Source organism: Acanthochromis polyacanthus, chromosome 8, assembly GCF_021347895.1.
Source record: "Acanthochromis polyacanthus isolate Apoly-LR-REF ecotype Palm Island chromosome 8, KAUST_Apoly_ChrSc, whole genome shotgun sequence".
Classification (NCBI taxonomy): Eukaryota; Metazoa; Chordata; class Actinopteri; family Pomacentridae; genus Acanthochromis; species Acanthochromis polyacanthus.
The window spans coordinates 40,114,113-40,139,072 of record NC_067120.1 but is presented as its reverse complement, the minus strand read 5'-3'; the positions used below and the strand labels follow the sequence as shown (position 1 = coordinate 40,139,072).

The following is a 24,960-nucleotide window of genomic DNA, read 5'->3' as shown; positions in this document are numbered from 1 at the left end:
GTTCTTCTCTCTCTGGAGATGTTGTGATGCATAGATCAGGACGTAAGATAACATCGTGTTTGCTGGAGGTAAGTGTGTTAATAGATAGACTGAAGTATGAGCCGAGCAAGCAGCGGTAGAAAGACTAACTGAGACTGGACCGTGTTACTGGGAGGTGGACTGGGAACCAGTGTAAATTGTGTTGTTATCACTGTATAGTTTAGTGTTGCAGCTCCACACTGAATGATGGAGAAGTGCAGTTAATGTTGACATGATCTGTTGGAGGTTGATGTCAGGTTGCAGAGTGTGCAGGAAGTTTCAGGATGTTTGTGTCGGTGCAGGATTCTATTTCAGTTGACTTTCTATTTCCAGCTGCAGTCAAAGTTGTTGAGCTTCTCTACCTGCAGCACATTGAGCTGATGAGAACAAAGTGTCCTGGAAACATGTCAGCTGAAGCCTTGGAGCCCAGAGAGAGTTTAATGAAACACATTTTACTGGGTTTTTAAAAATATGAATATTGAGCTGAGCTCCTGTAAAATCTGGGCTCAAAGCTAACATTAGTTTCTGAGTTCAAAGTCCTTAAAGAAGGTGGTCATGAGGATTTGATGTGTGGTTTTCTTCATACCAGTCTGTGGCTGGATGTCTGAAATAATGACAAATAATGCAGTCCTGAAGTTTAACCTTCTCATTGATGTGAACATCTGCTCTTCAATGGTTCAACCTGCTGTGACAGAACAATACAAAACAGTTCTATGAAGGTGGAAGTTTGGTCCAAACATCTCAATGTTTCTGTTCTGATTCTCCACCAACCATAAAACATTTATTTCCATCCTGAGGGGCTGAATTATTTTCCTGTGATTGACACCAATAGAAGCTTTAAAAATGTAGAGTTTGGTTCCAGTCAGAGCAACTTTGTGACAAAATCTCGTAAAATGAGGTTTTCTGCATTTCTGGTCAGTATCAGGATGATGACTGAGCAGGTTTGATCATGAAAGCAGTCCAATAGTGTCCCAGCTGGAAGAGTTCCATCATATTATTGGTCAGATTTCCTGTAATTCAGCAGCATGCAGCAAACAGAGGCTGCTTCATGAACACACACTCTGACTGTGAGCTGAAAATCCACATTTGATTCTCTTTGACTGATATCTGCCCACTTGGAGTCTCACTTCCAGGTTTTCAGCCTTCATCTGTTTCTGGGAGTCTGACATGATGATCTTTTAGTTTTGTGCTTCTGCTAGCATCACCTCACTGCTGCTAATAATTCAGTCTGAGCTTTTAGAACATCTGGATGAAACATAATCCTGACTCATCTTGTAGAGAACAATCAGAGCCTTGAAGCCTTTAAATAAAGTCTGTCTTCACTGCTGTCAGAGCTGATCGTTTGTTAGAATTGAATTTGTAAATACATTTATCATAATCAAGCCTTAGAGCATTAACTGTGTGTGCATAGTGTTTTACATGACTATTTTTATAGAATACCACTCACTCACTTCTATCTGCACATATCTCTCTCTCTCTCTCCCTAGTCTCCACATCCCAGTATATTTCCACTCTTTCAGCTTAGCACACCCCCTTGTGTAACTCGAGCTATTTCTTATCTTATGCTATGTTTTCATCTCTGCTTGTGTATAAAATAAACTTCGTATGGGAGCAGTCTTTGCAGCTCGCACTAATGTGTCTTGTTACACTGTGCTGTGTTGCCCTTGCAAGTAAAATTACAGTCTCCGTGTTTTTCTGGTTTGGTGAATATCTTCTTATGTTATGTGTCAGCTCTCAGCGGAGCTTCTCTCTGACATCGTTGTCAGGACTTTATTCCACCTTGTTTTCTTCCAGTCAAATATCTGAGGGATGAACACCAACAACAGTCCATAAACTGCTCTTTTACAGCTCAGTTCATTCTTTTAGTGTTTTTCTTTATTCACATATTTATCATGTGTCTTTTACTGTGGACTTATTTGTTCATCTCTGTCATTCATTCCAAGCAGTTTATTTAGAGACGCTGATGTTTTGTCATGTGTGCAAAATCTGAAATGTAACAGCGCCCTCTGGTGGTCATGTTTGTAACTTCAGATTTCTCTTTCATTTTTCAGTCTGTTGCAGTAAAATGTCATTTGTACCTGGATGAGTTGTATCTGTGTGGACATGACTGTTTGTCTGGATCATAACAGGACAGACTGTGAGCAGCTTTCTCTGATTTAGTCCTGATATGTGATGATGTTGTGAGCAGCATCAAGCACCAAGGCCTCACACAGACTGAGAACTCCTCAGCTGAGGAGTCTGAGTTGTCTCCATGAGAAAAGCAAAGCTGTACTGTGTGAAGGACGGATACTCTGATCAGTTTGTGTTGAATGTTTTTCTGTGGATCACATCTCTGAACATGATCCTGGTGTTGGAGCTCTGCCCTTTCAGCTCAAATATTCACTCTGCATTTCTCTTCTTTATTATAAATCGTTACTCCTTTTATTCTTTAATAAATTACAAAGACTAATTCTGTTGCTCTGTGACTGTTTTTGCTGCAGCTCATCCAGATTTTCCACAACAAGTCACTTGACAGGAAGTTTTCTGGTTGACGTCTTGTCAGTAAAATTTATTTCTAGAGAACCTTTCACAGGTAGAAAATCACAAAGTGCTTCTCAGTAACAATAAAACTACAATAATAAAGAGAATAATTTGATAAAACAGGAGAGTAACAGCTAAGAAACATTTCAGTAAAGCATCCATCAACAAAATCAATAAACAGAGCAGCTACAGATCAACCAACAGTCTGAATAAAAACGTTCATGAAAAGCTTCACAGGAGTCGACTGATCTCAGCTGTAGAGGAAGAGCTCAGAATGTACAGTCAGCACAAGTTTTATACTCGATTAGTGAGACAAGTCATTTTTGTTGGCTGGACCTGAGAGCTCTATTTGGGGCGTGAGGATGAAGGATGTCGGAGATATTCCACTGTGTTTGGAGACGCACAGCCTCAGAAGTTAGCAGCAGCATTTTAAAATGAACATGAGGAATGATCAGGAGACAGTGAAGAGAGGAGCAGGGAGATGTGGGATCTCTGGTTAGTTCCTGATAAAAGATGAGCAGCTGGGTGACCTGGTAGCTCAGAAACAGGAGCTCTGCATCTACACATATACATTCTGAGTAGCTCTGGACAATTTAAAGGAACTCTTGCAGTGATTTTGGACATTTTTTAACCATTTTTGGATTCATTTTTCATTTGGGAGCATATTTTTGGACTGTGGGAGGAAGCCGGAGTACCCGGAGAAAACCCACACATGCACAGGGAGAACATGCAAACTCCATGCAGAAAGATCCCAGGCCCAGGCCGGGATTTGAACCAGGATCTTCTTGCTGCAAGGTGAAAGTGCTAACCACTACTGCACTGTGCAGCCCGCTATTTTGGACATGAAAATGAAATATTTTCACGTATAATTCCTTATCATGTAATTATATTTTTAACCTGACTATTCTAAATATTATCATTAAATCTCTACAACACATTTAATGATGTAAATTTAATTGAAGCTTTGAAAACGTCCACCTGGACAGTAGCTCTGATTTTTGTTGTTTACGCTGCCCCACCACTAGGTGTCAGGATTGATTCAAATTAAATCAGCATTTTAATGTTTTTAATCTCATGTTTTCTGTTGTGTTTTTTTTTCCTGATTTCTCATTGAAATAGAGATCCAGGATTGTGGAAATGATTATAATATTTTATATTTTAATTCCATTCAATTTCTGATTTTGTTCTTTTCTTTCTGGTCGAGTCAAAACACAGAAACACGAGTAAAAAAATCAAAATTTGTATTGTATATAATAATCTCAGGTTTTAACTCAAATATTCATCTTTTGAAACTGACAATAATAATCATTGTCATAATATTACATTATTATTTGCATTGTATTATACTCTTTTTTTAAAATATCATTATTCTGTAGTTATTTTATCTTTTTACAGTGTGACCGTGAACGCAGCTCCATGTGATCTCCAGACTTTCCCACGCGGCCATGAACGCAGCACAGCGTCACATGGAGCTGATCTGTTGGAGAGGCTTCAGAGGGAGAGCAAACAGAGGAAGCAGCTCACCTGTTCACTACCTGTTAACCTCCTCTAAACCTCCTGGTCACTGTGGACTCGCCTCACCTGTTCGGACTCACCTGTTTGTCAGTCTGAATAAAAGCAGCCGGCGTAACTAAAAGCAGTTAAAGTGAGCTCCATGAAGTGGAACACTAACGTGGTCTGAGGACAGGAAGTTGGATGGATGTTCAGTGAGCGTAAATGTCACGTGTGTGTGCAGTGTGTTGTGTGGACGAGTGTTTAATGGTTGAAGGGTGATAAGCAGCAGCTGAGCTCAGAGATAAGTGGACTGTGAGGCCACACAGCGACTGTTTGTGGTGATATAGCTGAACTTCATGCCCATAAAGACAGTGAACAGCTCTGGATGTGTCACTGCATCACAGCTTTGGTTCACTCTGCAGAGCTCCAGTTCACTGATCACACCTGACAGAGTTTGATCCTAATCAGTGAAAACATGCTGATCAGCTGACAGCGTTCTTCTTTCAGTGCTGGAACAACAACTGCAGCAGCAGCGTGTCTCTGATCAGTCTGTCCAGAACAGTTAGTAAATGTGTCTTCAGCTGAGCAGCATCAGAACATGTTGAAGGAAGGAAACCACACAGCTGTAGTTAGATGTAGTCATGTGATCTCCAGGAAACAGAGGAGGAGCAGCTCTGAGTGAGACAAAAACATTAGAAGGAAACGAACAGTTCAGAGTCCGTTTTACAGTCGACAGAGGAGGACAACATGGTGAGTGTTAGTTTAATGTTATTATTGTTCTGCTGTCAGAAAACCTTCTTTGTGTTCTTGGTGTTTTTAAATCACAGGAGTGTTTTAATACTGACTGCTGTGGAAGCTTTTATCTGGTGAATGATCTTTACTGAAAACTGCTTCACTTGTTCTTCTACATTTTAAAACTGGACAGATATTTAAAGATGTCAGTAACTAAAGGTGTGTTGGTGCAGCAGAGAACCAGGTCCAGAAGAAGAAACTCTGTTGGGGTTCTCCTTGATAAACTGGGATCTTAAAGTACTGTACAGTTAAGATGTTGACCGTATTAAGGTGTTGGGAGGATGATTAGACTGAACTGGTTCTACCTCTGTACGCCTCCACTCTGGTTACTTTGCTCTAAACATCGTCTCTCTCTCTGAGGATCCACACCTCTTTCCTGTAGTTTCTTTCCTCATTTATTTCTGCCTGGTAACTCACACACATGCCTCACTCATCACCACCACCAACACTTCATTTGGATTCCTCACACCTCAGGCTTCTCATTGTTGGTCCTGATATTTTGAAACCAAACACAGATGTGGCATCTTAAACTTGTTTCTCCTCTTTGCCACTGGATGTGAGCTAGCTTGAGACAAGTGATATGGTGATCCCCAGATATCTCAGAAATCAAAAAACGAACCAGTTTCTCTTACAATTAAAAATAAATACAACAGCTCTTTCAATCATGTAGACTGATGTTGGATCAGAAAGTAAACTGTGCAGCTGTTTTCATAGCAGTGATTTATTTTTGTCAATATCTATTCATATCTCTTGGATCTTTACAGGATGAAACATGACGATGGCTAAAGAAGTCCTTCTGGAGACTTTGGAAGAGTTGGTAGAAGAGGAGTTTAAAAACTTCAGATGGTACTTGAATCAGGAGAAGCTCAGAGAAGACTCCAAATCAATCCCAAAGTGTCGACTGGAGAAGGCAAACAGGGGCGACACTGTGGATCTAATGGTCCAGACCCATGGTACTACAAATGCCCTTAAAGTCACTCAGGAGGTTTCAAAGAAGATGAATAGAAATGATTTGGTGCCGAAAATCTCAAGAGCCATCAAAGAAGGTAAGTCAGGTGAAGATTAAAAGTGGGATGTTCCAGAGAAACCAAGAAGAACACACAGATGTTAGAATGATTAATTAACATGATACATCTGGAATAAGCAACAATAGGACCAAAAATATCCACAGTAGCAGCACAAACCATTAATTTAAAGTCCCTTTGTGAAACTGCGACCAACAAATCAGACGTGACTAAATCTGGGAAAAACAGAAAAAACATGATCCAGCTGGGAATCACTGGCTTGGATCAGCCAATATTTTCTGACCTGATTCTTCACGTCTCTACATACAGGAGACACGTTACTGATCAAAAACCAGTAGAAAACTAAACGACACAAAAACTGAGCCCAAAATTTGACATAAAGATAAAACATTAGATAACAGTCTGTACATGAATACGATTAAAGTCAAAATGAGTTCATGAACTGCAGAAAATAGACCCGAGATTCATCCCAGACACACTTTGTCCATGTGGACCACCAAAGTAAACACACTGCAGCTGGTGTCTCCAGTCTCTGAGTTTAAGGCTTTAAGGCAAACTAATGTGCACATTTTCCAAGAAAGATGTCAGACTTCACACACAACACTAAAATATTACACAACCATCATTCCACACATCTGTACACATGAAGGTGTGTCCATGTGTGAGTGGAGTTGGTGATCTGCAGAACGTTATACTTCTAAGACCTCTAAATGTACACAAACACATTTCTCAGTACACATATACACAAAATTATCTCCACAGAAATCAATAGAAAGAAGCCGAATTAGTGTTGTTCCGATACCATTTTTTCCTTTCCCATCCGATACTTGGGCTTGAATACTCGCCGATACCGAGGTGTATGAACAAAAAAACACTACAACTGTATTTACCATTCAACCTGTTTGTCCTTTACATTTTGGACAATTTTAAGATTCAAAACTAGTATAAAAAACAAAAACATCTGACAGTATATTATTTGAATGAATGTTGTTTATTTTGTCATAAACAACTTGACAGTAACTTTATAAAAATAAAAAAAGTTAACGTTTGTGCAACATTAATATCGCGTATAATACTATTTTCTTTAACTTTATATCAAGTGTTTCAAATCAACATAAGAATGTCTACTCTAACAAAAAACTTTGAGAATTGTAAGAATTCAAGTATGAAAAAGTGCAATAACAACTTGCAAATAGTTTTCACAAGGACCATAACAATTCAACCCGGTCTCACGGGGATTCGTGAAACTGTCACGTAAGTTTTAGTTTCGGTTTCGTGCGCACCAACACGATTTCGTCATGTTTTTCGTGCCGCTCACCACGAAATGTTTTTCGCTGTGGTAATCACATCTGAAAGTGGTTTATACCGGCGGATTCATGACGATCTAAGCTGTCCATCGGCGTATACTGCTTGTGTGATTGCGTTTGCGGCCGCCGGACATTCTTGAAATTCCTATGCAAATTGGTAAGTGTACCACCGGCTTATGGTTAGGTTATGGTTATGTTTAGGGACGATGTCATGCAAAATATAGCGTTGGATTCGCCACGGTTTTACATTAAAAATATAATATACACATTCTTTTGAAATACGTTCTGAGTGGCACGAAAAGTCCGCCGTTTAAAATACATTGGTGCGCATTTCGTGGTGAGCGGCGCGAAAAACATGACGAAATCGTGTTGGTGCGCACGAAACCGAAACTAAAACTTACGTGACAGTTTCACGAATCCCCGTGAGACCGGGCTCAACAATTGGGGGAAAAAAAACACCAACAATATTTCAGTATAAATCTAATCTAAAGCATGAAAAAGTGCAGTACCAATGTGCAAATATCTGCTTTAGTGTGCACCTAGATACAAAATCATACTTCAAATGAACAAGCTCTAAAATGAGCAAAATGAACATTGATTAAACATAGGATTCAAGAAACCATTTTTTCCCCTCACAAGTTTAGGTACACTGGGAGGTTCTTCTTAAGGGAAATGAGCATTTCTGCTCTCACCTCCAAGCCTGTTTCTTTTCTCATCAATAATGTTGGATGCTGCACTAAACAGTCTCTCACTATCTATACTTGTACTAGGAGCAGAAATAAACTTTGCAGCGGTGACAACCAAGGAGGGAAACCAAACAAGGTTGTTTGCCCAGTATTGAAAAGGACTGAGCGTGGGACAGTTGGCTCCATTAGATATGTTTGTAGTTGAGCACGGGCACTGGTGAGTGGTGTGCCATGTTCTTCATGCTCCTGGACAATCTCTTCAAATATTCCCTTCAGCCCACTCTGATTACTGTTGCGAGTCTCGGGTTCTGCCTCCATTCGTGGACGTTTCCTGGGGCTTTCTGTGGTGGTCTCAGTATCAGATGGCTCAGTCTTTTCCATCTCTTTTGTCAGGGCTTCCTTTGCATCTCTGATGTGATCAGTGCAGGAGAAGTATCTCAAAGCAACAAAACACAGAAGAAACAATAAGAGCAAGATTACCCCCCAATATGTGTTCAAAGGCTTAAAGCCATACAGCTGTAATGTACTATGTTGCCTATGATTTGTTTGCTAGTAATCTTCTTGGAGTGTGGTCACAAAATAAGCACTACATGAATTTAACACATTACAATGCATTTAATTATGTGATTTTGTAATTTTTAAAATAAATTGTTGGCTTAACAAAAAAAGCAAATTATCAGGCAAATTAGAATACAGTTTAATTATGAGCTAAAATTGAATAGACACCGTACCCGTCTTTAAAACGAGGGTCCAGGAGAGTAGCAACTGCATACAGGGGCTCTTGCTCAAAAGCTTGAAATCGTCTGTTGACTGCTTCAAGTAGTGTTGATTTCATGGTTTTTATTCCTGAATCGTCATGGCACTGATGGGAAAGCAGCCGTTTTAGAACAGTCACAGAAGGGACGACTTCTGTCACGAATCGGAGGAGAACCCAAGCAGCAGGCACAAACGGGAGGTGAATTAATAATGATTTAATTGAATTAACAAAGGAAACAAACAGAAAACTCTTAAATGAAACAGGAGGGGAAAAGCAGAAAGGAGAACTGAACTGAACTAAACCAAGGGCGGACCCGAAGGCCAAATTAAACTAAATATAAAACTAAACTAAATCACGGGAGCAGGGAGACTCACTGAAAGTCCAAAGGCGGAGGTGGGCAAAACGAATGGAGCAGGTGAAGAGAATGTGGCAATGGCAGGGAAACAGGAAAGCAGTCCAAAAAGGGAGACAGAGTCCAGGAAGCAGCATGCAGGTTGTAGCGAGTTTCGTGGTGTAGCATGGCAGATGAAGCATAGAGCAATGAACCAGCAGTGAGTTGTGCAAGGAGGTAGGCTTATATGCAGCGGTGATTGTCAATTCCTGCCAGCTGCGCTCTCCACACAGCCATTCATCGTTTGGCTGATTAAGCCAGTGCACTGGAGCAGGAGGATCATGACATCTTCAGACAGAAACAAGGCAGCGCAGCTCATCTCTTTGGTAAGCTCTTCGAATGGGCTCAAAACAAGGACAGTTTTTTCCAAAAGAGACCACTGATTAGGAGTCAGGCTCGCAGGGAGGTCGTATTCTGCTCCGTATGCGGAAATTGGCCATTTCTGCTCCAATGCACTCTCCACCATATAGAAAGTACTGTTCCATCTGGTTGCAACGTCTTGTTGAAGACGTTTGCTGGGCATATGTAAATCTTTCTGTATGTCTTCAAGATACGTTGTAGCTAGTGGAGAGTGCCTGAAATGTCCAACTATTTTTCTACAGTGAGCCACAGTGTCACTGACGCTTCTCTGTGACAACAACCCCTCATGAACCACCAGCTGCAGCGAGTGGGCAAAGCATCCCAAACTAGGCACGCCAAACTCTTGCATGGCCCTTTTCATGTTGCTAGCATTGTCTCGCAGAATAACATGAACACTGGATTTCTTTATTTTCCACTTATCGAGCATCTCCCCAAGTGCCTCGGCAATGGCAAGGGCTGTATGTCATCCACGGAACTGGCGAGCATGCAACATGGCACTCTGACGTGTAAAAGATGACTGCATCTGCATATTCACCCAGTGAGCTGTCAAGCTAAGTAAAGACGAGGAAACGTCACTGCTCCAAATGTCTGTAGTGAAGCTGACAGCTGGAATCTCTTTAAGTTTGTTGGAAATGCACTTACTCACTGTCATGTACAGTTTAAGGAGCGCCGTTTCTGAAATGTATTTGCGGCCAGGCAAATTGTAGCGCGGCTCAATATACTCCATTATGCAGTGGAATCCCACATTTTCGACCAGTGATAGTGGCTGGTCACTCAAGACAATAAACTCCACAATTTTATTGCTTATTCCGGTGGCACATTGAAACTCTTTGGGAAACTTCTCTCTCCGTGTGAAAGAATCTTCTATAGTTTGTTGCTTCCATCATTCGGTGTTAGCTTCGATGACTCTCTGGTGTTCTTCGAGGTGGTGCGCTTTCAAATGCTTTATCAAGTTGCTCGTGTTAAATGCCCCTACATGAGAGCCACCTCTCGAAACATCCTTTTTGCAAATCTGACATTTTGCAGTCTTACTTGTTGGTTGGTCTAGGTGAAAATACTGCCAAACAGCCAACATGCTTTACTGTAGCTACGGCTTGTAGCAACTTCCTGTCAAATCAGCGAAGAAGAACTGACTTCCTGTCATAGCAGCATTAGCAAAAGTAGTGGAGCCTGACTGCCCTTTCACGTCTGATATTGCAATTTAATAGTCGCACTGGTGATTTGGTCTGTTTACTCGCCGATACCAATACCTTAAAATAGCGCAATATCAGCATGAAATCCAATGCCAGCATCGGATCGGAACAACACTCAGCCTAATTCGCGTTTCTGCTAACTTGCTCCAGAGGAGGTCATGGTCAGAGTTGGGAATTGAATCAGCTGCAAGAAGCGTCTTCCTTTCACCAGTTCTTCTTCTGACAATTCTCTCTGAGTGATCCAGATACTCAGATGAAGTTTTATCTGCAAATTTGTTGATCTGTACATTAGTGACTGCACTAAATAACGCATTGTATGTGTTATGTTGCCATGGCAACCCACATGCATTCTCTTGCTTATGCAGAAAATTCTTAAATCTGTATTTCATGTTTGGTCCGAAGTAGCTGCAGTAAATACAACAAAGCTCACAAAATTGATGAGTCTGTTGGTATTTATGACAGAAAATATTCAATAACATTAATTTCACTTTGCTTTGGGTGTAAACATTAGTGATATCCTTTATAATGGGACAGACTTAAATATTAGTGTCGTGTCTAAATGAATGAAGTTTAAAGTTTAACAGCTCCAGTGTTCAGCTGTAAGTTAAAAATAAACAGCTGTGTTGAGAGTCACTGAGTGGGGAAAATACTTTTAGTAACTCACAGCATTAACAGTTTAATACCAAAATTACTCTCTGGAATCATTTGTAGTTATATTTTTGAATATTTTTCATAGTTCTACATTATAACAACCTGTTGACTGAAGTTGGTGACACATGATTTGTTCATTTTGTGCAGAAGAAGAGTCACATGACTCATTAAAAGATCCATTTTATGTGATTGGACACACTGTCTGAAGAAGAAAACCTGGTTAACAAAGAAAGATGATAACCACCTTCATGATACCCATTATCTCTGCCTGAGGTTTTAGGTTTTGTCAGTCCCACTTACACAAAGAAAGCCTGTCTGTGTTGAACTTGTTTTTTTCATGGATCACTTCTTCACCCTTCAGATGTCCTCAGTTGTATATAAATGTGTGTATGTGTGTAGATTTTTCCTCTGACTCTGTTTGCTGTCGTTAAACTCCTATTTTAGTGTCTGTCAAACCCCAGTAAAACTGTTCCTCTTTGCTGGGACTCAGTCTGTGTTTGCTTCATCCTTTCTGATTCAAAGACACAAAGGATGATTTTACAATAAAACCTTCCACCCAGTGAAGACCTGATAGTCCAATACAATGAATCTAGAACACACCTGCTGGAATATGTTTTCATTCATACATTTTTAACAGTTTCTTCTCATTTGTGTAATTTCCTGTCTTTGATTCAGAGATTCTGTCAGAGTGTAAAGACAAACTCAAGTCTAACCTAAAGAAGAGGTTCCAGAGAGTGTTTGAGGGCATCGCTAAAGCAGGACAGCCGACCCTCCTGAATAAAATCTACACAGAGCTGTACATCACAGAGGGAGGGACTGCAGAGGTCAATGATGAACATGAGGTCAGACAGATTGAAGCAGCATCCAGGAAAGCAGAAACAAGTATCAAACCAGAAGACATCTTTAAAGGCTCACCTGGAAAAGACATACCAATCAGAACAGTGATGACACAGGGAGTGGCTGGCATCGGGAAAACAGTGTTAACACAGAAGTTCACTCTGGACTGGGCTGAAGACAAAACCAACCAGGACATACAGCTCATGTTTCCATTCACTTTCAGAGAGCTGAATGGGCTGAAAGAGAGAAAGTTCAGTTTGGTGGAACTTGTTCATCACTTCTTCAATGAAACCAAAGCAGCAGGAATGTGCAGCTTTGAAGACTTCCAGGTTGTGTTGATCTTTGACGGTCTGGATGAGTGTCGCCTTCCTCTGGACTTCTACAACGATGAGATCCTGACTGATGTTACAGAGTCCACCTCAGTGGATGTGCTGCTGACAAACCTGATCAGGGGGAAGCTGCTTCCCTCTGCTCGCCTCTGGATAACCACACGACCTGCAGCAGCCAATCAGATCCCTCCTGACTGTGTGGACATGGTGACGGAGGTCAGAGGGTTCACCGACCCACAGAAGGAGGAGTATTTCAGGAAGAGATCCAGAGATGAGGAGCAGGCCAGCAGCATCATCTCCCACATGAAGACATCACGAAGCCTCCACATCATGTGCCAAATCCCAGTGTTCTGCTGGATCACTGCTACAGTTCTGGAGAAGCTGCTGAGAAGCAGAGAGGGAGGAGATCTGCCCAGAACCCTGACTGAGATGTTCATCCACTTCCTGGTGGTTCAGGTCAAAATCAAGAAGGTCAAGTATGAAGGAGGAAAAGAGACAGATCCACACTGGAGTCCAGACAGCATTAAGATGATTGAGTCTCTGGGAAAACTGGCTTTTGAGCAGCTGCAGAAAGGAAACCTGATCTTCTATGAGTCCGACCTGACAGAGTGTGGCATCGATCTGGAAGCAGCCTCAGTGTACTCAGGAGTGTTCACACAGATCTTTAAAGAGGAGAGTGGGCTGTACCAGGACAAGGTGTTCTGCTTCGTCCATCTGACTGTTCAGGAGTTTCTGGCTGCAGTCTACATGTTCCACTGTCACACCAACAGGAAGACTGAGGTGCTGGAGAAGTTCCTTAGAAAAGAGCAGAATAATCTTTATGTTGTTGTTGATGATGATGATGATGATAGTAGTGACGATGAGGAAGAGGAGGATAATAACACAGACATCTCATCCCTGGATGTGTTCCTGGACAGAGTCATGAAGAAATCCCTCAGCAGTCGAAATGGTCACCTGGACCTGTTTGTTCGCTTCCTTCATGGCCTCTGTCTGGAGTCCAACCAGAGACTCTTAGGAGGTCTGCTGGGTCAGACAGAGACCCATCCAGAAATGATCCAGAGAGTCATCAGTAACCTGAAGAAGATGAAGAGTTATAAAATGTCTCCAGACAGAAGCATCAACATCTTCCACTGTCTGATGGAGATGAAGGATCTCTCAGTACATCAGGAGATCCAAGAGTTCCTGCAGTCAGAGAAAAGATCAGAGAAGGAACTCTCTGAGATCCACTGTTCAGCTCTTGCCTACATGCTGCAGATGTCAGAGGAGGTTCTGGAGGAGTTGGACCTGGACAAGTACAGAACATCAGATGAGGGAAAACAGAGACTGATTCCAGCTGTGAGGAACTGCAGAAAGGCTCGGTGAGTCCAGATGTGATGAACATGATCAGTCAGAGTAGATCAGTAGTTCAGTTCTTCACATGTTCTCACTAGAACATCTCATTCTTCTTAACGTTCCTCTTGTTTATTTCAAACATCATGTCAGCTGTGTTTAGTCTCAGATGTTCTTCGGCTGCTTCAAACGCTGTGAAAATGTGGATTTTTCATGTTCTTGTGTTTAAAGCTGATAAATGAATGAAGACAGTTTTTCTGTTTAATTCTAAAAATTATTCCATCGGACAGTTTTTTCTTCTGAGGTTCTTCCGTTGGCTGATGGAGGAAACATGCAGATCTGCAGAAACTCATGAAGAACTGTAGAGGTTCTTTATGTGGAAACATTTTCCAGTTTTCAGTGAAACAGTAAAGTTATTATCACATGAGGATTCTGAAATCTTTTCTAATCAAACAGATTTCTCTCCTTTTCAGAGTTTAGAATCAGATCTGTGTCCTTAACAAACATTTCTGAAGTCTGACAGAAATGATTGAAGGAATTCTTGCTGTCACTGATGTGAACTGAATCTGAATTAGTTTGAGTTCTTAGTTTTTATTTCACATTGTTTTAGGTTTTATCTTATTAAACTATATCGTTCTTTGTTATCAGTGTTACGGGTAATATTCAGTTTTTGTGCCTTTAAAGATTCAGGCACAACTTTAGTGGTTTGTTCTTTGTGTTTGTGCTCAACAAGTTTTCCAGAATCTCTCTAAAGAACATTGAGGACTAAAGTTGACTCAGTGGTCTGTCATCACAGGAGAATATTTCCTGATGTTCATATTCATGGTGTTCAGGTGTGATCCGTTTGGTTTGTGTAGCGTTTGACAGCAGACTGTAAATGTTGAGTGATGGAGGTGAAGCTGACAGCAGCAGGTCCACAGCAGAGACATCATCATCTTTCTACTGGAACTGTTGACTGAACTCAACTCAGTCACAACATCCTGAGTCCAGTAAAACAGGACAGAAAATGTTCTCCTGATCCAGATGTTCTCCTGAGAACTTTGTGGAGTCAGACGTGGGATCAGATCACACTGACAGACTGTGGACAGTATGGAAGCCTGAATGGAAGTCCATCTTCTGTCCTCCATCTGCAGATGAAAGCAAAGAAAGATTCAAAGTGTGCAGGTGTGAGAGAGGCTGACGAGAATTCAGTTTGATGTCAAACAGTCAGAGAAGATCAGCTGAAGCACTGATGTGAAGAAGTAAATGTCCAACCGGACCAGTCCAGATGTTCTGCTGTCAAATGCATGAAGGAAACATAAAGTGTCCTCTTTCATAACAACATGTTTTATCATTTATGTTTCATTACAGACTTTCTAAATGTGGACTCTCAGAGAGTCACTGTGAAGTCGTGGCCTCAGCTCTGAAGTCCAACCCCTCCCATCTGATAGAACTGGATCTGAGTGGAAACAGACTGAAGGATTCAGGAGTGAAGCATCTTTGTGATGGACTGCAGAGTCCAAACTGTAAACTGGAGACTCTCAGGTCAGTTCACTGTTGATGGTTTATCAATATATTCAGTTTAAATCCTTGACTGAAGTTTGAAGTTTTTGTTGGTAAATTTAGAGTATTTTCCTGAAAACAGTGTGAAGATGTTTGAGATTGTTGAAGTGTGAATAAATGCCCTGATCATCTCAGTTTTGCTGACATGTGGATGATGCAGCATGTTACTGATGTGTGGACATGAATAGGTGGATGAATGTTGTGCTGACATGTGGATGATGTGTGTAGAAGGCTGACATGATGATGATCCACAATAAGAGAAGGACAAAGTCACTGTGCTGCTTTTAGAGAAAAGCTGATTGATGAGGACAAAGTAATGTTGATCTGCACATTCAGAACCTGAACACATCTGATGGATCATCAATGATTTTATACACATCTTTGATTCTTTATTCAGATTGGAGAACTGCTGGTTGTCAGAGATCAGCTGTGATTCTCTGGTCTCAGCTCTGAAGTCCAACCCCTCACATCTGGAACATCTGGACCTGAGCAGTAACATCTTCAAAGATTCAGGAGTGAAACATCTGAGTGGTTTTGTGGAGAGTCCAGACTGCATCCTGAAGACTCTGAGGTCAGTTCACTGACTGTCTGTTACTGTTGCAGATCTGATGTGTTTAATGAACAACTGAAGCTCATTTCTGTTCAACAGAACTTCCATCCATGAAGCGGTAAATCTGCTCTGGTTTGTTTTTCTGCTTTTGTCCTAAATTCAGATTATTGTGACAAAAGTGGTGCATTTGTAGCAGAAAGTGTATAAAATATTGAGTGTTTGTTGTTGTAGTTTTTCCAACAGAACCATCCACAGGACCTTACGGCTGACACATTTCAAAAAATGTGTCCTCCACAAAAGTTCATCATTTTACGTTTATTGAACAGAAAAATACAAAACATAGAAGACACATTTTCTGTCCAGACATGGCTTTAAATATGCACAAAATCTAAACAGTCCCAACACAGTCAGAAAAACTGTGAGCTCCTCTCGACTCTCAGGCCGTCTGCCCACACAGTACCGAGCATCACACAGGCTCCTATTTTTGTCCTTATTTCTTATGAGTACATGAGCTGGAATTAACCAAATGCTGCATCCATGTCCATTGCAATATTGCAAAGGTTACTAAATTTAGCATGTAAAAAGTGTTTAAATTCCATGAATTAATAACTGATAAATAACTCAACTGAAGTTATCGTCAGTTAACACAAACTATGCACACCGCACCTATAGCTGTTACAGTAAATGAATGTTTTTATTTGAGCCGAAGAGTCACATCTGGATCCAGAAGATCCTCAGAACTCAGATCAGTTTGAAGAGACAAAGTTTAGTGAATGAAGTCTAAATATTTCTTTGGTTTGTGTTGAGTTTTATTTGACTGATCCTGATCCTGTTGATGATGCAGCATGTTACTGATGTGTGGACATGAATAGGTGGATGAATGTTGTGCTGACATGTGGATGATGTGTGTAGAAGGCTGACATGATGATGATCCACAATAAGAGAAGGACAAATTCACTGTGCTGCTTTTAGAGAAAAGCTGATTGATGAGGACAAAGTAATGTTGATCTGCACATTCAGAACCTGAACACATCTGATGGATCATCAATGATTTTATACACATCTTTGATTCTTTATTCAGATTGAAGAACTGCAGGTTTTCAGAGATCAGCTGTGATTCTCTGGTCTCAGCTCTGAAGTCCAACCCCTCACATCTGGAACATCTGGACCTGAGCAGGAATGATCAGCTGAAGGATTCAGGAGTGAAACATCTGAGTGGTTTTGTGGAGAGTCCAGACTGCATCCTGAAGACTCTGAGGTCAGTTCACTGACTGTCTGTTACTGTTGCAGATCTGATGTGTTTAATGAACAACTGAAGCTCATTTCTGTTCAACAGAACTTCCATCCATGAAGCTGTAAATCTGCTCTGGTTCACATTTTCTGTTTTTGTCCTAAATTCAGTTTGTTGTGACAAAAGTGGTGCGTTTGTAGCAGAAAGTGCATAAAATATTGAGTGTTTGTTGTTGTAGTTTTTCCAACAGAACCATCCACAGGACCTTCTGGCTGACGCATTTCAAAAAATGTGTCCTCCACAGAAGTTCATCATTTTACGTTTATTGAACAAAAAAATACAAAACATAGAAGACACATTTTCTGTCCAGACATGGCTTTAAATATGCACAAAATCTAAACAGTCCCAACACAGTCAGAAAAACTGTGAGCTCCTCTCGACTCTCAGGCCGTCTGCCCACACAGTACCGAGCATCACACAGATAGCACAGGCTCCTATTTTTGTCCTTATTTCTTATGAGTACATGAGCTGGAATTAACCAAATTCTGCATCCATGTCCATTACAATATTGCAAAGGTTACTAAATTTAGCATGTAAAAAGTGTTTAAATTCCATGAATTAATAACTGATAAATAACTCAACTGAAGTTATCGTCGGTTAACACAAACTATGCACACCGCACCTATAGCTGTTACAGTAAATGAATGTTTTTATTTGAGCTGAAGAGTCACATCTGGATCCAGAAGATCCTCAGAACTCAGGTCAGTTTGAAGAGACAAAGTTTAGTGAATGAAGTCTAAATATTTCTTTGGTTTGTGTTGAGTTTTATTTGACTGATCCTGATCCTGTTGATGATGCAGCATGTTACTGATGTGTGGACATGAATAGGTGGATGAATGTTGTGCTGACATGTGGATGATGTGTGTAGAAGGCTGACATGATGATGGTCCACAATAAGAGAAGGACAAATTCACTGTGCTGCTTTTAGAGAAAAGCTGATTGATGAGGACAAAGTAATGTTGATCTGCACATTCAGAACCTGAACACATCTGATGGCTCATCAATGATTTTATACACATCTTTGATTCTTTATTCAGATTGGAGGACTGCAGTTTGTCAGAGATCAGCTGTGATTCTCTGGTCTCAGCTCTGAAGTCCAACCCCTCTCATCTGGAACATCTGGACCTGAGCAGCAACAAGCTGAAGGATTCAGGAGTGAAACATCTGAGTGGTTTTGTGGAGAGTCCAGACTGCATCCTGAAGACTCTGAGGTCAGTTCACTGACTGTCTGTTACTGTTGCAGATCTGATGTGTTTAATGAACAACTGAAGCTCATTTCTGTTCAACAGAACTTCCATCCATGAAGCTGTAAATCTGCTCTGGTTCACATTTTCTGTTTTTGTCCTAAATTCAGTTTGTTGTGACAAAAGTGGTGCGTTTGTAGCAGAAAGTGCATAAAATATTGAGTGTTTGTTGTTGTAGTTTTTCCAACAGAACCATCCACAGGACCTTCTGGCTGACGCATTTCAAAAAATGTGTCCTCCACAGAAGTTCATCATTTTACGTTTATTGAACAAAAAAATACAAAACATAGAAGACACATTTTCTGTCCAGACATGGCTTTAAATATGCACAAAATCTAAACAGTCCCAACACAGTCAGAAAAACTGTGAGCTCCTCTCGACTCTCAGGCCGTCTGCCCACACAGTACCGAGCATCACACAGATAGCACAGGCTCCTATTTTTGTCCTTATTTCTTATGAGTACATGAGCTGGAATTAACCAAATTCTGCATCCATGTCCATTGCAATATTGCAAAGGTTACTAAATTTAGCATGTAAGAAGTGTTTAAATTCCATGAATTAATAACTGATAAATAATTCAACTGAAGTTATCGTCGGTTAACACAAACTATGCACACCGCACCGATAGCTGTTACAGTAAATGAATGTTTTTATTTGAGCTGAAGAGTCACATCTGGATCCAGAAGATCCTCTGAACTCAGATCAGTTTGAAGAGACAAAGTTTAGTGAGTGAAGTCTAAATATTTCTTTGGTTTGTGTTGAGTTTTATTTGACTGATCCTGATCCTGTTGATGATGCAGCATGTTACTGATGTGTGGACATGAATAGGTGGATGAATGTTGTGTTGGCATGTGGATGATGTGTGTAGAAGGCTGACATGATGATGATCCACAATAAGAGAAGGACAAAGTCACTGTGCTGCTTTTAGAGAAAAGCTGATTGATGAGGACAAAGTAATGTTGATCTGCACATTCAGAACCTGAACACATCTGATGGATCATCAATGATTTTATACACATCTTTGATTCTTTATTCAGTTTGGAGAACTGCTGGTTGTCAGAGATCAGCTGTGATTCTCTGGTCTCAGCTCTGAAGTCCAACCCCTCACATCTGGAACATCTGGACCTGAGCTACAACAAGCTGAAGGATTCAGGAGTGAAACATCTGAGTGGTTTTGTGGAGAGTCCAGACTGCATCCTGAAGACTCTGAGGTCAGTTCACTGACTGTCTGTTACTGTTGCAGATCTGATGTGTTTAATGAACAACTGAAGCTCATTTCTGTTCAACAGAACTTCCATCCATGAAGCGGTAAATCTGCTCTGGTTCACATTTTCTGTTTTTGTCCTAAATTCAGTTTGTTGTGACAAAAGTGGTGCGTTTGTAGCAGAAAGTGTATAAAATATTGAGTGTTTGTTGTTGTAGTTTTTCCAACAGAACCATCCACAGGACCTTACGGCTGACACATTTCAAAAAATGTGTCCTCCACAGAAGTTCATCATTTTACGTTTATTGAACAAAAAAATACAAAACATAGAAGACACATTTTCTGTCCAGACATGGCTTTAAATATGCACAAAATCTAAACAGTCCCAACACAGTCAGAAAAACTGTGAGCTCCTCTCGACTCTCAGGCCGTCTGCCCACACAGTACCGAGCATCACACAGATAGCACAGGCTCCTATTTTTGTCCTTATTTCTTATGAGTACATGAGCTGGAATTAACCAAATGCTGCATCCATGTCCATTACAATATTGCAAAGGTTACTAAATTTAGCATGTAAAAAGTGTTTAAATTCCATGAATTAATAACTGATAAATAACTCAACTGAAGTTATCGTCAGTTAACACAAACTATGCACACCGCACCTATAGCTGTTACAGTAAATGAATGTTTTTATTTGAGCCGAAGAGTCACATCTGGATCCAGAAGATCCTCTGAACTCAGGTCAGTTTGAAGAGACAAAGTTTAGTGAATGAAGTCTAAATATTTCTTTGGTTTGTGTTGAGTTTTATTTGACTGATCCTGATCCTGTTGATGATGCAGCATGTTACTGATGTGTGGACATGAATAGGTGGATGAATGTTGTGCTGACATGTGGATGATGTGTGTAGAAGGCTGACATGATGATGATCCACAATAAGAGAAGGACAAATTCACTGTGCTGCTTTTAGAGAAAAGCTGATTGATGAGGACAAAGTAATGTTGATCTGCACATTCAGAACCTGAACACATCTGATGGATCATCAATGATTTTATACACATCTTTGATTCTTTATTCAGATTGGAGTGCTGCGGTTTGTCAGAGATCAGCTGTGATTCTCTGGTCTCAGCTCTGAAGTCCAACCCCTCCCATCTGGAACATCTGGACCTGAGCTGGAACAAGCTGAAGGATTCAGGAGTGAAACATCTGAGTGGTTTTGTGGAGAGTCCAGACTGCATCCTGAAGACTCTGAGGTCAGACATCATGTTTTCAGTGATTCAAAGTTCTCATCTTTGGGTGAATGTTTCTTTTTTCTCATCAGTTTTAATGACTGCTGTGAATCATCCACATAGTTTTTCTTTTTAAATGTAGCAGGGAGTCATAAAGTCTAGACTCAGTCCAGAGTCAAAGCTAAAGTGTCCTTAAAGTTCTCTGTGCTGAGCTGTTAGAAGTCAGTGAGTAGAAGAACTCTCCTCACCTGTCAGCACCTGTTGTGTGTCACATCACTGGAACACTTTAACTGGAAGCTCACCAGTGGCACAAACTCTCTCCTTCATCCTTTCCAGCATTTGGAGCTGTGAGATGACTGAAGTAAAGACAGTGGCTTTATCTGCTGCTCAACCTTTAGATGCTTTTCACCTTTCTGTCCTGGAAGCAAATGTATTTGTCCTCTGTGGTCCAGCAGCTTCTCCTCTGGTAGAATAAATGAACAGATCTCATTGATGAAGCTGCACGTATGAAAAGAAGATTTGAAGGAGATTTAAGCTTGACTTGATGCACAGAAATCCAGATTTCTTCAGCTCTGAACTCATGATGAAACTCTGAATGATTTCAAGCAGGAACTTTGTCTCCTCATCTCACATCTTTTATTCTTTATTCAGACTGGAGAACTGCAGGTTGTCAGAGATCAGCTGTGATTCTCTGGTCTCAGCTCTGAAGTCCAACCCCTCCCATCTGGAACATCTGGACCTGAGCAATAACGACCTGCAGTATCCATCAGTGAAACATCTGTTAGATCTTGTGAAGAGTCCAGACTGCAGCCTGCAGACTCTGAGGTCAGTAGAAGGTTCCATCAGTCTCTGCTGCTTCCAGCAGTTTTCTACTAAACACAGTCAGTATCAAAGCAAAGATCCAGTGTCTCCTGTAAACCTGCAGCTTCTCAGTGAAGCTGTGAGAGCAGAATGGAGACAGAAACACAGAGACAGCAGTCAGCCAATCAGAGGAGCCACAAGCTTGTTGTCATGGTGTGTTTGATGGATGTGAAGCCGACTGTTGTTGTTGTGTTGATGTGTTGAGGAAATAAAGCTGATTCCAGCTGACAGCCTTCCAGATGTGCAGAGACAGTGGTCCTCCTTCATCAAAGTGTCCATCAGATCTGATCTCACTGTCTGTTGTCTCATTCCAACAGTGATCAGCTGATCAGTGTGATGTTTGTCACAGCTCTGAGATCAGTGAGACTGAAGCCTGCAAACCAGCGCCTCTTATTTCACAGCAGCATCTTTGCATTCAGTCATTCTCTCAACATTTACTCTCATTTTGGATATGTTGGATCATTTTGTTCAATTACACAGAATTTGGAGTCAAATCAGCAGAAAAAACGTAAATTTACCACAAACCATAAAAAGAGGATCAGACTGTAAATCCTTTCACTTAATGGACTTTTACAGACATCAGTGTGTTCTTTTATAATGTTTTCCTCTAAAATTTCAAACATTTTTTACTGTGTTTAAATCAGTAAAAACATCAATACTTTACAGATATGTGCTGCTATTTAAAGGGAAATGATGTTTATTAAGGATTCTTAAATGGTAAATCAGTGAACTGCTGTTTTACTGATATTTGATCATTTTGTTCAATTACACAGAATTAGTAGTAAAATCACAGAAAATAATGAACTTCCATGTGAATGTAAAATTAAACAACAGACCAGAAATGTAAATAACATCAAGATGAAAAATCTGAATTTCTTCAAATATTAATTTGTTCTTTTCTAATGTTTGACCATAAAATGACTGTTTAGCTTTACTTTAATCTGCTAAAAAATCTCTTTATTTTAGAAATGTCCTGTTTGACTCTCAGTATTTTTGCAGGTTTTGAAGCTTCCAGAAGCATTTGAACATATTTAGTGTCCCTTTGCTGCCAGACTCTGAGTTTTTCTGGAGCAGATGAGATGTTGATGGACACTCAGAGACTGTTGGTTTAAATGGAGCAGCAGTAAATCCATGAGTGAAGAGTTTGTGCAGTAATGAAGCTTGATGACTGTCAGCAGTTTGTTTCCACTGTGGACTGCAGTGAAATGTGCAGAGAAACACACCTGATGCTGACAGTGTGTGCAGGTGTGTGAGCTTGGAGCTCAGTGTGTTCACTCCAACACGTTAACATGAAGCTGCTGCTCTGAACACGTCTGAAGTCCTGATGAGCTGCTCATCAAACTCATTCATCTCCTCTGCTCTTTATTCTTCTCTCTGCAGGTGGAAGCCACGGCCTTTAAAACCAGATTTGTGGTTTAAATCAGTTTGGTTCTGAGAGGATGAAGTGAGTTCTGATGATCCAGATGTTGAAGGAGCAGCTGGTGTGCAGAGACTCTGACTGGACCATGTTACTGGGAGGTGGACTGGGAACCAGTGTAAAGTGTGTTGTTCTCACTGTATAGTTTAGTGTTGCAGCTCCACACTGAATGATGGAGAAGTGCAGTTAATGTTGACATGATCTGTTGGAGGTTGATGTCAGGTTGCAGAGTGTGCAGGAAGTTTCAGGATGTTTGTGTCGGTGCAGGATTCTATTTCAGTTGACTTTCTATTTCCAGCTGCAGTCAAAGTTGTTGAGCTTCTCTACCTGCAGCACATTGAGCTGATGAACTTCATTGGTGCAAATTTCAACTCTTTTTGGGACAAAGTTCAAGTCATTTTGGACCATCTCTGTCTAGTTTTGGGTAATTTCTGAGTGCTTTTGGACAATTTTAAAGTAATATTGGGCAAAACTCAGGTGATCTCTGGTGAAATGTCGACCAAAGACTGTATTATAGTAGAAATATGGATTCATCCATACATATCTGTACTTATAAGAATTTTCTGGAGACACTACACTACTGTCGCCTTAAGAAGTTGCATTTTTTTCTGACTTCAAGGTCCAATAATGAAATATTTCTTCTCTGTTGGATCCATTCAGTCATTCTTATCTGATGAAAATATTCTGTGTGAGTTCTCTACACATTTCATGACTGCTGGAGTTTTATTTCTGGAGATACTGAATCTTTAAAAAGACTTTTTGAGGCCTAAAATAAAAAAAAATCTCCGGTCTGAAAGCATCTGATATTCTCCAAATTCTGCCAAAATGTGTTTGTCGAACCTGGTTCTGGATCTTTAATAAAGTCTGAAGCAACGCATTTCCTCAACAGACCACCAGGGGGCGCTGTTGGTTCTTTTTATGTTTCTGACTTTTCCTCCTAACTTCTGCAGGTCGCAGCTAAACTCCATAAATCAGTGACAGCATGAAATGAGGCTGTTTCTGTGTTTTCTGTCAGTGTGGCTGTAAATAAAGTTGGACTCCAGATGATGGAAGAAGAGCTGAGCTGGTTTTCTTCTGAACATCACTTCTCAGGGATCATTCACTCCCCGAGGCTTCTAGTCTGTCTGACAAACTCGTTCCTGTTTTGCATCAAATCTGAACAATCTGAGCAGATTTAAAAGTCAGACTCTGCAGGGATCCAAAGTTCTCGTGTTTATTGCACCAATTAGGATGTTTTTGGTGCAATAAATAAGAGAACGTTGGAGATTTGCAGTGTGGGAGCTTTTTATCTTCTCTCTGAACCTTTTTATTTGGCATCAGATGTTCATGAACGTTCCTGGGTTTTACGTTTAGATGTCACGTAAAGTAGAAGATAACATAGAATCTAACAAAGGAAAATCTTGACCCAAAAGAAATGATTGTAGTGAATCTATCACTGATTTTAAACTGTGAATACCAAAATAAAATCATCTCACAACCGCTGCGTCTTGATTTTCCGCAAAACTAATAATTTCTCACGTTTCAATCAGAGGAAATAAACTGTAAAAAGCAGAAAACACGTCTTCAGTTCTCTGATAATATTCAATAATAATGCAGTAACACCTTATAATGAAATAATTCACCTGAAAAATAACATGAAAACTAAATATTTTCACGTATAAATCCTTATGTAATTATATTTTTAATCTGACTATTCTAAATATTATCATTAAATCTCTACAACATATTTAATGATATAAATCGAATGGAAGCTTTTGGACAGTCGCTCAGGTGTTTGCTGTTACGCTGCTCCTCCACTAGGGGTCAGGATTGATTCAAATTAAATCAACATTTTACTGCTTTTATTCTCATGTTTTCTGATTTTAATACTTAAATTATTCTGGTATTTTAAAAGATAAATTATATTTTGATTACAGTTATTATACTACAGGCTCT

General features: G+C 40.3%; 1 protein-coding gene across 48 annotated transcripts in view; it reads left to right on the top strand.

The window, feature by feature from the left end:
- LOC127535257 (NACHT, LRR and PYD domains-containing protein 12-like) overlaps positions 1 to 24,072 on the top strand; it is a 76,166-nt gene extending 52,094 nt beyond the window's left edge. For 12 of the 48 annotated variants that reach the window (XM_051952672.1, XM_051952693.1, XM_051952689.1 and 9 more), the window contains 7 exons: positions 15,629 to 15,802; positions 16,863 to 17,039; positions 18,110 to 18,283; positions 19,354 to 19,527; positions 20,598 to 20,771; positions 21,399 to 21,572; positions 22,989 to 24,072. In XM_051952672.1, coding sequence (XP_051808632.1) covers positions 15,629 to 15,802; positions 16,863 to 17,039; positions 18,110 to 18,283; positions 19,354 to 19,527; positions 20,598 to 20,771; positions 21,399 to 21,572; positions 22,989 to 23,043 — 1,102 coding nt within the window. In that variant the 3' untranslated portion in view covers positions 23,044 to 24,072. Of the gene's footprint in view, positions 1 to 737; positions 2,468 to 15,628; positions 15,803 to 16,862; positions 17,040 to 18,109; positions 18,284 to 19,353; positions 19,528 to 20,597; positions 20,772 to 21,398; positions 21,573 to 22,988 lie in introns of those variants that run through there. The other 36 variants (XM_051952712.1, XM_051952709.1, XM_051952704.1 and 33 more) reach the window with 18 other exon arrangements.
- Positions 24,073 to 24,960: the final 888 nt, after the last annotated feature.